Genomic DNA, 16736 nt, shown 5'->3' with positions numbered 1-16736 from the left:
ACATGTTTCATAAACGCATGTCCCAAATTAAACTAGGGCCCCAAGAATTCAAAAAAACCTTTTTTTTCTTGGACAAATCCAAAAAATTCTCATGTGAAAAAATCACAGTCAACGACCTCAGTCTAACAAACGAAAGCAGCATTGTCGCGGCCTTCGAAAACTAATACAAGGAAACATTTCCTCTTCACAACCCCGAAGTAACCAACAATGCTTCAGCTAAGGCATATAAGATCCGCTCACAAAAACCAATCAACATTTTCCTATTTGACGATGAAAATTCTGCACTCCGTCCCACTGTAACTCATATCTTCACCAATACTGAAGAAGTCACTAGTATTATCAGGACACTGAAACCCAGCAAGTCGGCTGGGCCGGACAGGATCTCTAACTTCTCACTCAAGAAACTCACAACTCTGGCGATTAGCTTCTTGACAATATTACTTAATAATTGAATAGTTTATTTTCAAAACATGATAAGTCCATTTTGATTTTTTTATGTTGAACCCACAAAAAACATTATTTTATTTATTCTTATGAATTCAAATTTAATAAATAAATAATTTGTTGTGTAAGGATAATATTTGCATTTATAGTATAAATCAAACTTGTTAAATACAAAAAATATTTTGTCAGAAACTTTTTTTGATGAAATGGACTTATAATGTTTTGAAAATAAACGATTCAATTGCATAAACAATGAGTACTTTCCAACCATCTGGAAACTGGCTAGGATTCTATCCATTCACAAAAAAAACTAAAACTTATGAGTTAAATAACTTCAGACCCATCTCCTTGCTTTCCAACACGGGTAAAATTCTTGAACGTATCACCTTAAACTCCTTAAACAACCCAGAAGTCATCCCCATAGAGCCGATTTCGGACCACCAATTTGGATTCCGTAAAAGTCACTCCACCGTCCACGCACTATTGAAACTTCACAACGACATAACTATTAAGCCATAACTACAATGGGATTAAAAAGTGAAAAAGTGAAAAAAGTGAAAAGCTTTACAGAAAGTGAACAGCTTCTAACCACCTCGCCAACGCACATTCAAGCAATGCCACACGGTAGCCATCAAAAGCACAAAAGCATGGCCCACAATTGAGTGAGGAAAGCCAAGTTCTGGTGGCTCCAAATAGCAATTCATCGTCGATGGACGGCGTCGAGTTTCAACAGTCGCCCAGTAGTATGTCGCATCAAAATTCACCTGTTAAACTAGGCCTCATATCGCCTACTGGAGTGATATGGGTATGATGGTGCCACACCAACAACAAAACAGTGCAATAATGCAACAATGTATACAGTGAAAGGACTTAGAATTCGATTCGGCTGGCTTGCACTTGAATGGATTTTGAAGATCTTCTAGTAAGTCTAAAATAAACATGGTTAAAACATAAATCTTAAATCAAGACCCAACATGTACATGATACAAGGGTTTTAAGGTCATATACATACATCTGACAATCACAGGCAACAAACTAAAAGATTCCCTTTGCTTATGCAATCAAGGGTGTTGATGACAATATTCAAAGCCCAAACTGTCTTTTACACATAAGAATTCAGCAAAGAAATGGTCGTAAAACACTTACCACAGTTTATGGGCTTTCATCAAAATATGACCTGAAAAAATGGTGCGAGCATGTAAAAAGGTAAGATATTTTGTTTAATTTTTTTATTAATGTTTTGGAACTTTGTTTATAACCTTAACCTTTTCAGGAATTTGAAAGCAACGGCACTGTTATTGAAGCTCCAGGGCGATCAAAGAGAAAATATCGGCCAGTGGTTGAAAACTCGGACTGGCAAAGCCCGATTAGCTTAACCCTCTTTGCTTCCTTATGGTTTCAGCATGAAACCACCTATTAGTTATGTTTTCTTGCAATAATCAAAGCTTAAAAATTAACGTATGAGCTATCATATTGTAATGTTTTATTCCGGATTCACAATAAAACTTATTTAATTTCCACTTATATTTCCGTTCAAATAAGAACACACTTTATTTCAACTCAATTTACTTTTATTATTCGCTCAAACAAACACACTTTTAAATCACTTTATTTACTACCAACAATTCGCAACACCTTATTTCACTGTACTGTTTCACTTTCAAGATTAAACTGTATCCGGTCGGTGTCTATACCGGAATTTCGAGATTCTAGAATATCTTCGAAGGTTCTCGTCTTTGCTTCTCGAAACTTCCTTTCTAGGAGGGGTACTTCATACTTCCAGTCTAGTGGGATATTTTGGGATGTGTTCAGAGGGTAGTTTCTTAATTACTAAAGGTCCGTTCACATTTCTACCTTTGCAGTAGTAGGAAGTGTGTTCAGACTTTTATCTTAAAAGTAGTTCAGTAATTCATCGTTACATTGCCCCCCTCTTAGGATTGTTCGTCCCGAACAACTCCATTGCTTCTTTCACCATTATAACGATGTAAACGGTCACAATGAACTACCTTTAGTTTGCCTCTTAACCCTCTTTGTATACTGTAAAACACGTCGTTAATTCTGGTTATTACTGTGTAAGGGCCTTCCCAGTTTTGTTGTAGCTTCGGTGATAGTCCCTTTTTTCGGTGGGGATTGTAAAACCACACAAGTTCTCCTTCTTGAAACCCTGTTGCTGTCGCTCGTGAACTTTTTTTCATCCTGTCACTAGACACTTTTATATTTGTCCTTGTCCGTTGGTGAATGTCAGCCAGTGTTCCTTTCAGGTTATCTACGTACTCATCCATTTCATGTGGCTCGTTTGGAACACTTCCAAATTTTATCTCACTTGGCAGGCGTATTGTTGAGCCAAATAGGACTTCCGATGGTGTATGCCCAGTAGAACTATGTGTTGCACTTCTATAAGCCATCAAGAATAATGGAATATGTCGGTCCCAGTCTCGTTGATTATCATTGACTACTTTTGACAGGTGTTCCTTAAGTGTCCTGTTAAATCGCTCAACCATCCCATCAGATTGTGGATGAAGCGGTGTTGTTCGCGTCTTCTTGATGCCAAGGAGTGAGCAAACCTCTTGAAAGATCTTAGATTCGAAGTTCCTTCCTTGGTCGGAATGAAGTTCCATTGGTACTCCGAACCGGCTCACCCAATGAAAGACAATCTTATCCACAACTGTTTTGGTTTCCTGGTTTGGAATGGCAAATGCCTCAGGCCATTTGCTGAAGTAGTCCATCACTACAAGGATGTATCGATTTCCGTTGAAGTAAAAAGCCAATTTAGTGCACCATGATCTGTACGAAGAAGGAACTTCTGTCCATAGATGTACTTATGGAAGTGCTTTGTTGCCAATACCAGAGCAAGAAGTTCCCTCCTGGTCACGCAATAGTTTCTTTCTTGTTTCGAGAGTACCTTGCTATAATAGGCAACGACCTTTTCTTCTCCGTCATGAACTTGCGATAAAACAGCACCAATTCCAACATTACTTGCATCTGCGTCAATGATGAATTGTTTGCCGGGAGTCGGACAGGCCAACACAGGAGCTGCACATAATCGCAGCTTCAGTTCCTGAAAGCTTTTCTCGCACTCACCTGACCATTTAAAGGGTTTACCCTTCTCCGTAAGCTGGTGCAAGCTTTTGGCGATTCTCGAAAAATCCTTCACGAATCGTCGATAGTACGTTTCCAGACCGAGGAAACTCCGAAGTTGATGCTTGTCCTGAGGGGTCGGCCAATTTTTCACAATGTCAACTTTTTCAGGATCAGTCTTTACTCCTTGGGATGAGATGATATGCCCCAAATATTTAACCTCGGTCTTGAAAAGTGCACATTTCTTTGGATTCAACTTAAGATGTGCTTCTCGTAGCCTTTGGAATACAGCCTTTAGGTTTTCACAATGGTCATCAAATACTCAAAAGTAGCTGGGGCATTGCATAGCCCAAACGGCATGACATTAAACTGCCACAGACCATTTCCTGTGGAGAAAGCCGTCTTTTCCCGATCTTCTGGATGGATTTCTACCTGCCAGTAGCCACTCTTCAAGTTCAAAGTTGAAAACCATTGTGCTCCTTCCATTGCATCTAGAGTATCGCTGATTCTTGGCAGTGGGTAGCTGTCTTTCTTCGTCACATCATTCAGCCTGCGATAGTCGACACAAAATCGAGTGCTTCCATCCTTCTTTTTGACGAGAACTACCGGTGATGCCCAAGGGCTTTTGGAATTTTCGATTAGCCCGTCTTTCTTCATTGTTGTTATCATTTCTTCAACTTCACCTTGTTTGGCCAAGGGGAGACGTCTTGCTGGTTGACGAATCGGCCTAGCATCCCCTGTATCGATTCGATGCTGCACCAGTTGTGTTCGGCCGTATTGCCCGCTGGGTAAAGAGAAGATATCAGCGTATTCATGAAGAAGACTTCCCGCAACATTAAGCTGATGTTGACTCAAGTTGTCTGAATTGAGAATTTGTTTCTTTAGTTTCTCCTAGTTCATAGTCATCTGTGTATCCACCTCGTTGATCTTAGTTATTGCGGCCACAGATTCACATTGCCCAACAACTTCTCCTTTCTTAAGCTTGATTGGGTACGGTTTGATGTTTAGTATCCGTACAGGTACCATGTTGTTCTTTGGTGCCACAAGAGTCTTCCCGATGATAATGTTTTCGGAACTTTGCTCAACTTCTGGTTCAACCATGAGGTATCGATGGCTTCCAAAGTTCCCCTTTAACTTGGTCCACACAAAAACTTCTGAAGAAGGAGGCAGGCACATATCTTCTTTGATGACAGTTCTAATTGTTGTCGAGTTTTCGCTGCCATAGACCATTGGAATCTCTACATTTCTGTATTTCAGGACTTGATTACCGATATCCAAAATGATTCCATGCTCCTTCATAAAGTCGATTCCAATGATGCACTCGTCACATATATCTGCCACCAAAAACACATTAGAAAACTTTAGTTCTGCTATACGGACCTCAAGACGAACTTCTCCGTACACTCATGCTGCTTCTCCTGTGGCGGTCTTCAGACGGTAGCTGTTGGTGTTATGTAGCCATGTCATCTTCACCAAGTCTCTTCGTACAATAGAGGCGGTGGCACCGGTGTCAATTGTAGCCACGTGTTGTTTGTTGTTTATGGTCGCCTCCACTGTCAGACTTTTGTTGTCTCGTTTAGTCTGTGAGACTTGAATTTTGGTTCTGGGGCCATCGATACCAGAAACCAGCTTCTGCCCCTCGAAGTTGGTTCTTACTCGTTTCCCCGAATGGGAATCAAGCTGAGCATGAGTGTTGGTTGTATCGCTTACCTGTTGTTGGGCAATATTCCTGTTTCCACAGTGTTCGCAAGCAGTTCTTCTTGGTGGCAATCTGCACTGCCGCTGGAGATGTCCGGTCTTGTTACAGTTCCAGCATCGAGCAGCTCCGTCTCGCTGGTTTCTTTGGAATGCGAGTTTTTGACAAGAGCATTCCTCCACTGCAACGTCTCTTACCCGATGAACGCCTTGAGAAGCCTGTTCTGCTGCTTCCATAGTAAGTGCGAACGCTAATGCTTCAGGAAGGGAACGTTTTCCAGTTGTTCGTATCGCTCGCTGAAGATTTATATCAGATACAGCACGAACAAAGGCTTCTGTCGCAAACTGATTGATAATGTCGTCTCCTGCTATTGGATATGCAAGATGAGCTAACCATTCAATATCAGCTTGGAGTTGTTGCAGAGTTTCTTCTCTTTTCTGGACTCTTGTATTGAGTTGGACGCGGAAGACCTCCTGCATATGGCCGTCTCCAAAGCGCTTTTCAATGACCTGGACAAGAGCGTTAAAGTTACCATTCTTTTCTGGTGGTAAAGTTTGTAACAACTCAGCATCAGGACCTCTAAGAGCAAGAGTCAGCGCTATACATTTGTCTTCGTCATCCCAGCCATTTGTTGTGGCAGCTGCCTCAAACTGTTTCTTGTAGATCGACCAGGAACTTTGTCCATCAAAGGTTGGTGGATGCATTTCCCTCTTCTTTGAATACTCACCAGAGCTTTTTCGGATCTTAATCTTCCGAACCTTGTCAAGTTCTTCGGTAAAACTTTGCATTTTAATTTCTATTTTTTCAAATTTGTCATCGACTTGGTCGAATTTTCCTTCTACTTTCTCGAGTTTTTCTTCAACTTTCTCGATTTTTTCTTGAGATTGTTTCGCAACGTCTTTTATGGAAGCATCAAAGCAACAAACTTGTTTGCGATCATATTTAGCTTACCTTCGATGAGGGTTTTCTGTTCATCTAGAAGGTTCTTTTGCTCTGTGCATTTTGTCTCTACACTACTCTGTTGTTTTTCTATTTGTTCGAGAACATTCCTCTGTTCATCCTTTTGTTCTTTACGTTGTTGATCCATTTGATCTATCTGTTCTTCAAATTTTGCAAGGAGAACAGCCATTATGGATGACATATCGGAACTAGTACTTACTCGTTCTTCTATCATTTCAACTTCGAATTGAAATATATCCAAATCTTCGTTTTTCTGGGTTAAATAATCCTGTAGACGAATAATGAGATCATTTTTCGATCCAGCAGTAGGAAGACCTCGCTTAGTTAATTCCGCCTTCAGCTCAGTCAAACTTAACTGATTTAGTGTTTTACCCATTTTAACTTTTCAAAACGCGAGCACTTTTACTTATTTCAAAATGTTTTACACTTTGTTTATTGTTAAAACACACGCGCACTTTTTATTTTATTCGCGAAATTATCTGATTCGCACAAATAAATAAGTTTTATTCCACTTTTCTGACACCAATGTAATGTTTTATTCCGGGTTCACAATAAAACTTATTTAATTTCCACTTATATTTCCGTTCAAATAAGAACACACTTTATTTCAACTCAATTTACTTTTATTATTCGCTCAAACAAACACACTTTTAAATCACTTTATTTACTACCAACAATTCGCAACACTTTATTTCACTTTGTACTGTACTCTTTCACTTTCAAGATTAAACTTTGTCCGGTCGGTTTCTACGCTGCCCTTTTATACCGGAATTTCGAGATTCGAGAATATCTTCGAAGGTTCTCGTCTTTGCTTCTCGAAACTTCCTTTCCAGGAGGGGTACTTCATACTTCCAGTCTAGTGGGATATTTTGGGATGTGTTCAGAGGATAGTTTCTTAATTACTAAAGGTCCGTTCACATTTCTACCTTTGCAGTAGTAGGTAGTGTGTTCAGACTTTTATCTTAAAAGTAGTTCAGTAATTCATCGTTACAATATCATGAGTACTCCGACCAACAACAAATTTAATATCCTTATAAAAGTTAATATTTAGTTAAAAATTGCAGTATTTGTGAGGGTTTTCTCAATTTTTCAATTAGCCTTAATCTTAAAGCTACAAAATTAAATAATGGTAACACTGAAAGAGAATGATTTTGACGGTTCTGCAATCTATAGAATATGTTAAATTGTTTTTAGTAACAAAATTTAATTTTCTAACCTAAATAATAGTTTAATAAGCCTTTTTGGTAAAACACATTGGTAAAAAACAACTGTTTTATTTTTTACTAACTTTTACTGAAAAATGGACTTCAACTTTTGTACTCTCTGCCCAAAAGTTTCCTAATACAATGTTATTACTAGTACAATCATTATTTTTTTGTTTTGACGTGTTATCAGGAAATATGAAAACTTTTTCTCAAGATTTTTGTATTTTTTTTGTAAAAAAAAATAAAAAAAAAAAAAGTTACTCCGGGAACAAAGGGTTAAGGTGCACGGGCTTCTAAGAAACCAAAATTATCAAAACAAATACAAAATAATAATGCAGAAAATATTTTCATACTTTTTGTGATCTTTCCTGGTTTTTGTTTGTTTTAATTTAATAAAAGTTACATTTGTTTTGGTGTAATTTCTTCTTCCTTTAATTAATAAATTGATTCGGCGCTGTTATGATCTCGATTTCGATGAGATCATAACTTTTTCAAGTATATCTGCTTCACACAAGTGATCCGCCTGTAGGGATCCTTCCAGTATTGTTCCATTTCTGAGGCTAACTTGTTTTGGTATAATTTATAAAACCTTATCAAGTTAATCAGCAGTATGCCGAATTGTATTGTTTTTATTGTTCTCTAATAATACCACAGTCAAATTTATTAAATCGACTTCTTGTAGAGTGCAGTGAAATTAAAAGAAGTATATTCAGAACAAAAAAAAAAACAAATAAGTTAAATACTAACGGCCATATTATTCACTAGCTTAAAAAATACATCTGGATGTAAACAATGTCAAATGTCAAAAATAAATCCAATTCCATAATATTCACTACTTAAATCCAATCTTAAATCCAATTTTTTAAATCCAATCTCGTTAAATCCAAACAAATTTAAACTGCTCTCTGGAGGTCTGTTTAACTTTATAAATCCAGATGTAAAATTAATTTTCACAGTGTTCAGTTGTTTTTTCACGTATTTTGTTAAGGAAAAATAAAGATAAATGCAAATTATACAAAATTTATTGAATAAACACATAATTTTTTTGAGTGAATAATATGACCAAAAAATTAAATCCTTGGATTTATGAAATTCAGATTAAATGGATTGGATTTAAAATTAACTTAAATCCAAACTAAATCCAGAGTGAATAATATGGCCGTAAAGGATAAATACAAATAAGTGAGTTAATTCATTATTCGATCAATTTTATTATATAAAAAGTATGAAGTACATAATTAAAAAAATATATATGTATATTGGAACGTGAATATCTTATTTCTAAGGAATATGCATTTTGGGGGTACGCTGCTTTACCCCCGTACTGTTTTATTATAATCAACCTCGTGTACTGGTACCAGTTAACACTGGACTATTTCAAAAATAATTTAGATACCTTCCCGTATAAACGTATTAAGCGAGATTTTTTTCGAAAATGACTTTTTGATGTGGAAATATACTATAAGTTGAGCGCCACGTTTTGGTACCATTTTGGTTGTTCTATCATGTATACAAATGAAACTAGAGAGAAAATAAAATTGTGCAGCCCATATACTCCAGTCAAAGCGTCATTTGACCTTGCGATGAGAGGCACTGTCTGTTTTTATTTCATGGATCAATAGGGGTATATTTAAAAGGCTTAAACCCTATTTCTCACCACCTGATCATTCTTTCTAGCGGAGTTATTCACAAAAATGCATTTTTTGGGATATTTTACTTCTAAGCTAATATCTTTGCTCCAGATTATCGTAGACCAAAAAATAAACATACATTCTCTTCCTTATAATATTTTCTATCGTTGTATGTAATTTTATTGTATTTGAGTGAGTAAATATAAAATGGCAGCCATTTAAAGTCAAATTCTTGTTGTTAAAAAACACATTTTTGTCATTATTTCGAAAAAAGCTTATATCATGATTAACATTTTTCTAACCTATTTTGTAGCCCTGTTCATGTCCTGCATTTTACAGAAAAAATGAGCTCTTTATCACCAAAGATGGCCGAGCTATTGATAAATGAACGCATGCAAAACCGGTGCGAAAACACCTAAAAATATCGTTTTTTGGGAATAACTCGACTTCAGAATGTCCTACGGCAAAAAATAAAGCAATGAATTGTTCGTTACAACATTTTCTATCAATTTAGTGCACAATCTTTTTGTTGAAACAAATAAAAAAATAAGTAATATTAAGTCAAAGTCGTTTTTTTGTTTAGCAAACTCTTGCCTTATTATTTTGCAAACGGTGCGAGTATTGGCTAAGAAAATAAAATATTATTGTAGTCCTTTAAATTATCTACAATTCAAAAAAATTTTGCTTTCTACGACCCACGGGAGCCGAGCTATTATAATTTTAAGAAAGCATTAATCCGTACGAAAATTCAAAAAAGTTTCCCTTGTTTATGATTCGAATACTAGTTCTCAGTGAGAGGGGTTGTTTTCGTTGTTTCTTGTTATAAGAGAATTTGTCTTTTGTTTTTTCGTTGGTCATTTGGACCTTTTTTAAAAAATTAATTTCTCGGCTCTTAGCCAATACTCGCAATGTTTGCAAAATAATATGGCAAGAGTTTGCTAAACAAAAAAACGACTTTGACTTAATATTACTTATTTTTTTATTTGTTTCAACAAAAAGATTGTGCACTAAATTGATAGAAAACGTTGTAACGAACAATTCATTGCTTTATTTTTTGCCGTAGGACATTCTGAAGTCAAGTTATTTCCAAAAAAATGATATTTTTGGGTGTTTTCGCACCGGTTTTGCATGCGTTCATTTATCAATATCTCGGCCATCTTTGGTGATAAAGAGCTCATTTTTTCTGTAAAATGCAGGACATGAACAGGGCTACAAAATAGGTTAGAAAAATGTTAATCATGATATATGCTTTTTTCGAAATAATGACAAAAATGTGTTTTTTAACAACAAGAATTTGACTTTAAATGGCTGCCATTTTATATTTACTCACTCAAATACAATAAAATTACATACAACGATAGAAAATATTATAAGGAAGAGAATGTATGTTTATTTTTTGGTCTACGATAATCTGGAGCAAAGATATTAGCTTAGAAGTAAAATATCCCAAAAAATGCATTTTTGTGAATAACTCCGCTAAAAAGAATGATCAGGTGGTGAGAAATTGGGTTTAAGCCTTTTAAATATACCCATCGATCCATGAAATAAAAACAGACAGTGCCTCTCTGCGCAAGGTGAGGCCCTTTTTTCCGACGCTTTGACTGGAGTAATACATTTCCTCACAGAATAATTTTGTTTATTACGTTTCCTGAACAATTTTAGAAATGTCGCTTAATACATTCTTACGGGAAGGTATCGATTTTATGTCTAAAGAACTCCATGAGCTGTTGTGAGAATAATCATCGCCCGTTCACGGCTTATGAATGCTACTAACTTGCAACTGAATACCACCACAATTGTAGTGTTTCGATGAGGATGTATCCTTTTCCTTTATTTCATGTATAATCTGCTAATTTAAAAGTTAAAAATACCATACAACAAATAATTATTAAATCAATTTACCCTTTGGTTCTGATTCTGGTGGCTTCTTTGCTGTCAAAAAAAGGCGTGTTCATTGATTTATTTTTATAAGCGACATCTAGCAGTCATTTGGATTAACATTTTGTTTGCATTTGTTTGTGTTTTCAAAAAGTGAAAGTTCAAACCTTTTTAACTTTTACTGTTGTTTTTTTCTGAGAAGGGAGATAGAATTTTGTAAGGAGTTGGAAAAAGAGAGGAGATTTTTTTCTCTTTTTCACTTTTTCAATTTCATTGTAGTTATGGCTTAAATCTACGTAACAAGCAACCCAAGTAACAATTAAGCTTTCATAAGGGTCAATGCAAGTTATTTTTTGGCTTTCATAACAAGAATGACAGGTCTTAGATATGCAAATCATTTTGGCGCATTTTACCGAAATTGCATAGGACTTTCCTTCACAGGTAATCCACTAGCTAATAGCTTGTAACAAACAGCTTAAAATGGCCTTACGGAGTTCTTTCTGCAGAGGGATTACTTGCGTAGGATGTTATAATAAGGCCTTATAGAAGTTGTTGAAGGTGTTGCTTTTTCTGTTGTTCTGAAATGATGAGAATATTATTTTAATTGAAAAAGAACACATTTTTTTATTTTCATCACATGGCCCGGCCAGGAATCGATCCCACGTACCTCTGCATACCAAGCCAGCACCTTACCAGTAGACCATGCTCGAATATTAAAGATGAATGGAAAATTGGGAGCTAATTGAAGCCTCACATTGAAATGCAATGATTTTTTTTTTAATGCGTTACAAACATTGCATATCTGCAGGATAAAAACTTTGCATACTTACAGGTGAAAACATTGCATACTTACAAGAACCTCTTAGAACAGGTCTTATAGAGGCCTTCTGTCACTTGAATATACAAGGCTTCTTTAGAACGGTTCAAACAGGTCTTATAAAGGTCTTCTTTAATTAATATTTACAAGGCTTCTTCTTAACACTTCTAGATAGCCTTAAGGAGACCTCCTTTCTTTTCAAAATGGATGACTTGCGTAAGTAAGCCTTAAACTAAACGTATACAAACTATAGCTTGTCGAATCGAACAAAATGGACCTTATGCACGTTAAATTGTTACTTGGGAGTGCACCCTTGCGTGCTCTTTAGATGTAGAAAAAGCGTTTGACAGTGTGTGGAGGGATGGCCTGCTAGCGAAAATCTCTTCCCTGGATATTCTTCGATTATTACAAATCGTGGGGTATTAAAATTAAACCACTCAAAACCGAATTAATCTGCTTTCGCAATGCCAGGCTCCTCTGAGGCAATTAAAGAGAGCAAAAAACTCCTTCTTAGACTCAATGGTACGATCATTCCACCAAAAAACGAGATAAAATACCTTGGTGTTACATTTTCTAATCTTTTGAAATTCAACGTCTATGCGAAACTTATCCTAACAAAGGCTCAAAAAATTTCGAATACCCTAATGCCGTTCCTCAGACAAATTTCTCTATCTAACAAGTCTAAACTCCTCTTTTACAAAACCTTGATCAAGCCAATACCTATGCATTCCCAATCTGGTTTTCCATCTCCCCGACAATGGTAGCAGCTCTTTCCAAACTGGAAAGGAAAATACTCAGACTATGCTCTTGGGGTCTCCCTAATGAACATTCCACAAGACCCTGATGCACCTACTATATCTTTTTATTTGACGGCCACTCCGGGCCATAACCGTGGTTAATTGAACCATCTTAAGGGATCAAAATCAGTTAAAGTTTACTAACTTTTGACTAAATGAGACATACATTCAGTATTCCATTATCTCATAACAAGAAAATCATGAATTATAATCAGACTGTCCTTTTCTTTTTCTGTATTCTCTTTGTTTCATTTTGTCTTGGTGGACAAAACACCTCTAAATTATAAATGTAGTATTATATTTTATTTTTAGGTGTGTTTTTTTATTACCACCGGTCTTAACTGGACAAAAAAAACGCAGTCGGGGCTAAGCAATTTACATGTTAAATACAACAACACTTTAGCCCCTTGGGCTTAGTTGTTTAGCCCGGAGAATTCTTTGGGCTTAACTTTTTGAAGAGTCTTAAATCGGTGCTACCAAACCATAAATTGTTTAGAATTTGTTTAGAAACGTCAAAACTGACGTTTGAAATAGTAAAATAAAATAAAAAAAAAAATAAAAAAAAAAGATTTTAATTTTTTTAAACTGAAAACAAAATCACAAGTTTTTTCAGAGCCCCTCCACAACGCACAAGTCAATAAGAATCCTGTTAACTCATCAAAAAAATATCTATATTTAATATTTGGTAAGTATAAGCCTCCTACATATAATAGCCAAGGTTCTGGAGCAAGCCAAATACCATGAAAAATCAGCAAAATTACCAGGTTTTCAAAAATTAAGCTTTAAAATGCAGTTTCAAACAAAAAGATATCTTTAGTAGACGCAAAGCTATACATGAGAATGACTTTCTGCAAAAGTTCGAATGCGGGTAGCGGGGAAACCACACAAACATCAACAATTGTGAGTAAAAGTTTTTATTTAAATAAAATTTAAATTATAATTATTTTATTTTTCTAGACACCCCAAAGAGACACATCGACATCGGAACTCTTATCACATATACATCAAAACTTGCCACCGACACCTACACCAACTGAAGTCACATCATCAACAACTATTGCTGCAGCCACAGCTGCAGCCGCTGCAGCATCAGCAGCAGAAGCTTGTTCTTACTATGATTATCGCTACCCACGTCGGTTCAATGAAGTTTCCTCAACATCTGCTGCAAGCTCAACAAGTGGGACCGCATTTAATGGTCGTTCTTACGATGGATATCGCTACAATGTAAATCGCATTCGCCCAAATGTTTTCGGAAATATTGTCGTTCCACCTAGGCTTGCTCCTTATCAGCCACGAACTCCAAGACTACGTACTGTTTCAACACCAGATTTTCCAATGCCTATCAACGCATATCAGGGTATCTATCAACGCGATCGTTTTCACGAAGATGTTCCTCCTTATGCATATCCAGACCCAGTTGCTCCGGACATGTATCCACGAGTTCAGTTTGGGGATACTCTGAACCTCAATGCCTTCGAGGTCCAGCTTCATCGACAACAACAGCACCGCATCCAAATGCTGCTGTTCCAGCACATGAAAATAATAATATACCACCAGAACCAACAGCAGCACCTTCAGCTCCTCAGCCACCACCTGAATCAACTTTTGAAATAAGTTCTGAACAACAACAGCAACAACCACCACCACCACCGCGACGTGCAAACATTTGCTCACCGCCAGCTGCACATTCAACAGAGAGTTCCAATTATCCGCCATATTTTGTGCGTGATGTGAGTCAAATGCGAGTACAACGCCGTTATATAACATTTAGTGCAGGAACAACACATCATCGACCTCATCAAGTAGGAGCTCCACCACCCTATCTGGTTCATCATAATCATTGGTGTCGCCAACAAACCATGCAGGAAATACATCGCCGAAACCTGACTCCAACTCCGATAGATTTATCATCGAATCGGAGTTTGCCTAGTTATCGATCTCGACAGATTCAAAATATACGTCCTTGTGTTCACAGTAGAACAGGGCCGGTTCCGGTAAGTTGAAAAAAAAGATTCTCTCTTTTTGTTGTATTTAGTTATTTATTGAGTTAATTTTCCAGGCATATCAAATGGTCAGTTTGTCAATTTCATTTCAACCCCCACCGACAACTCAACCCAGACAAAGGCATGTACCTGCTGTACATCATCATATGATTCATCATTATACTTTGCGACTACTGTCGCAGGATGGAATGCTAAACTGTTGATTGGACCGAAATGGCCCTTCAAACGTGCAAATTCTTCTTCATAGATCAAATGGAAGAAACGTGAATCAAATTTGCCAGCTTTAGTTGAAGTTGTTGTCACCTCCATTGGTGGTCACCACCAAGAACAACATGATCCATAATTGGACTGATTGAAGCCGAATTGACGGGTCTTTCAGTTTTGTATGTCTTCAAGCACATTAGCGATTCCGAGTCGAATAATTTGGCTGATGTATCTTTAGAGGCGGTAACAAACATTGTGCCATCTTTGTTCATTTGCATGTCATTAATACCGGCAGTGTGATCGTTGACAGAGTTGATTTCCTTGCCTTTTCTGATGTCCCACAAAGAAATTTGACCATTTTCATGACCTAAAATAAAAAGAAATGTATAATATTAAATGAAGTTGTTGCATCAATTTTAACGGAAATATGGAATAAATATGTCGAAAAAAAATAGTTAGGTAAATAAGAAATCGTATTTTCCGTAATCGGAACTAGAAAGATACTTGTTTTCTATTTTTTGTTATCCAAAAACTAATAAGGTTGTTCCTTCCTATAAGAATATAATCAGACATTACATTACGATGATATAAAATGAGACCTCCCTATATAGTAATACGAGGCTTTTGTTAAACAACAAAGATTTTTTTTGTCTCGTCCAGAACTAATTAATCCAAAATAATGATAATCTAAGTACAGCCTTGCAATAATTTATTCGGAATAGCGAGGATTCATTTTAAATCTCTTACATGCCAAGAGTTGAATAGATTTTTTTAAAATTTAATTTGTATATTTTTTTATTTTTATAAACCAAAACTATGAAAACATTTAAGTTTTCTATACTCAAATTAAAGAAAAACTCGAGCCCAACGAGTGTCAGAAAGGTACATTCGGAAACCAAAATCTTATGGAAAGATATGATATGAAAAATAAAGGTTTCCCTATCAAAATAGTACCCGAAAATCAAACCAATGCCGAAATATAAAAAATAACTTTTTTACAACTAAGTTTTAGTTAACAAGAAACTATTGTGGAACCTATTGATATAAAATGAGGCACAACGGTGTTTCAAATATGAAACGAAAGTAAATATGTTAAATTTCATTGCCAAATTATACTTAATGAGGTGTGGTCTCTAAATTCACCCAAACCATCGATTAATTTCCTAAATAGAAAACTTAAGACACCTACCTAATTCGTTTTTTTAAGCCCTACAATATTCCCTAGCAAAGCATCTTAAAAACACGAACAAATATTCTGAAAATATAATAGTTTCCGGAAATTCAGTGTGGACGTTTAGCTCTGAAGTACTTTCAAAAATGGCAACTCTCCAAAGTGGTTCGTTTAATATTTGATATTAAAAAATGTTCGTTAAGAGTGTCTATACAAAATAAGGGAAGACATCGAATATTAATTATTGCATTTATTAAATGGAAAGCCAGTTTTATAAATAAACAAATAACAATTGGAATTTTATTTAAAGGAAATATTAGTTCAGCTCATAACAAAGTTTTTGATTAGAATAATTAATATTGAAAAATAATTTTCTGATATAAAATTATTTACTAACTTAATATATAAAACAAAAAACAAGTAGTTGTAAATAACAAGTAACATATAATAAGTTCTTAACTTCAATACTTTCCCTTGTTACTTGAAAATTACATTTAAGCATCTTGTCCCATTTGTTTGCATAATGTTTTAAGACGATGATGGCTTGGTAATGGCTTTGTCATTACATCTGCAAGTTGATGTTCAGTTGAAATTTGTTGAACCATAATTTGACCTTCAATAACTTTCTCTCTAATGAAGAAATGTTTTATGGCAATATGTTTCGTCCTTCGGTGAAATTCTGGGTTTTGAGAAAGTCGTACTGCCGCAGAATTATCAACTTGAATGACTGGCACATCCTTGAGTTCAAAAATGCCTTTGAATAATCTTTTTAACCAAATGGTTTCTTTGGCTGCTTCATTAGCCGCTACTATTTCTGCCTCTGTTGTTGATGTAGCCACCATTGCTTGTCGT

General features: G+C 35.9%; 2 protein-coding genes across 2 annotated transcripts; one reads left to right on the top strand and one right to left on the bottom strand.

Annotated features, from left to right (window-relative positions):
- The first annotated feature begins 13346 nt into the window (after positions 1-13346).
- LOC129908120 (uncharacterized) lies at positions 13347-15452 on the top strand. Its single transcript, XM_055984431.1, has 4 exons — positions 13347-13406; positions 13464-13730; positions 13781-14500; positions 14566-15452. The coding sequence occupies exons 1-4, from the start codon at positions 13347-13349 to the stop codon at positions 14710-14712; spliced, it is 1194 nt and encodes a 397-aa protein (XP_055840406.1). The 3' UTR covers positions 14713-15452.
- LOC129908114 (uncharacterized) lies at positions 14809-16726 on the bottom strand. Its single transcript, XM_055984417.1, has 2 exons — positions 16405-16726; positions 14809-15080 (listed from the first exon to the last, which is right to left on the bottom strand). The coding sequence occupies exons 1-2, from the start codon at positions 16724-16726 to the stop codon at positions 14809-14811; spliced, it is 594 nt and encodes a 197-aa protein (XP_055840392.1).
- Positions 16727-16736: the final 10 nt, after the last annotated feature.

This window comes from Episyrphus balteatus, chromosome 1 (genome assembly GCF_945859705.1).
Source record: "Episyrphus balteatus chromosome 1, idEpiBalt1.1, whole genome shotgun sequence".
Lineage (NCBI taxonomy): Eukaryota > Metazoa > Arthropoda > Insecta > Diptera > Syrphidae > Episyrphus > Episyrphus balteatus.
This window is presented reverse-complemented; position numbering and strand designations above follow the sequence as displayed.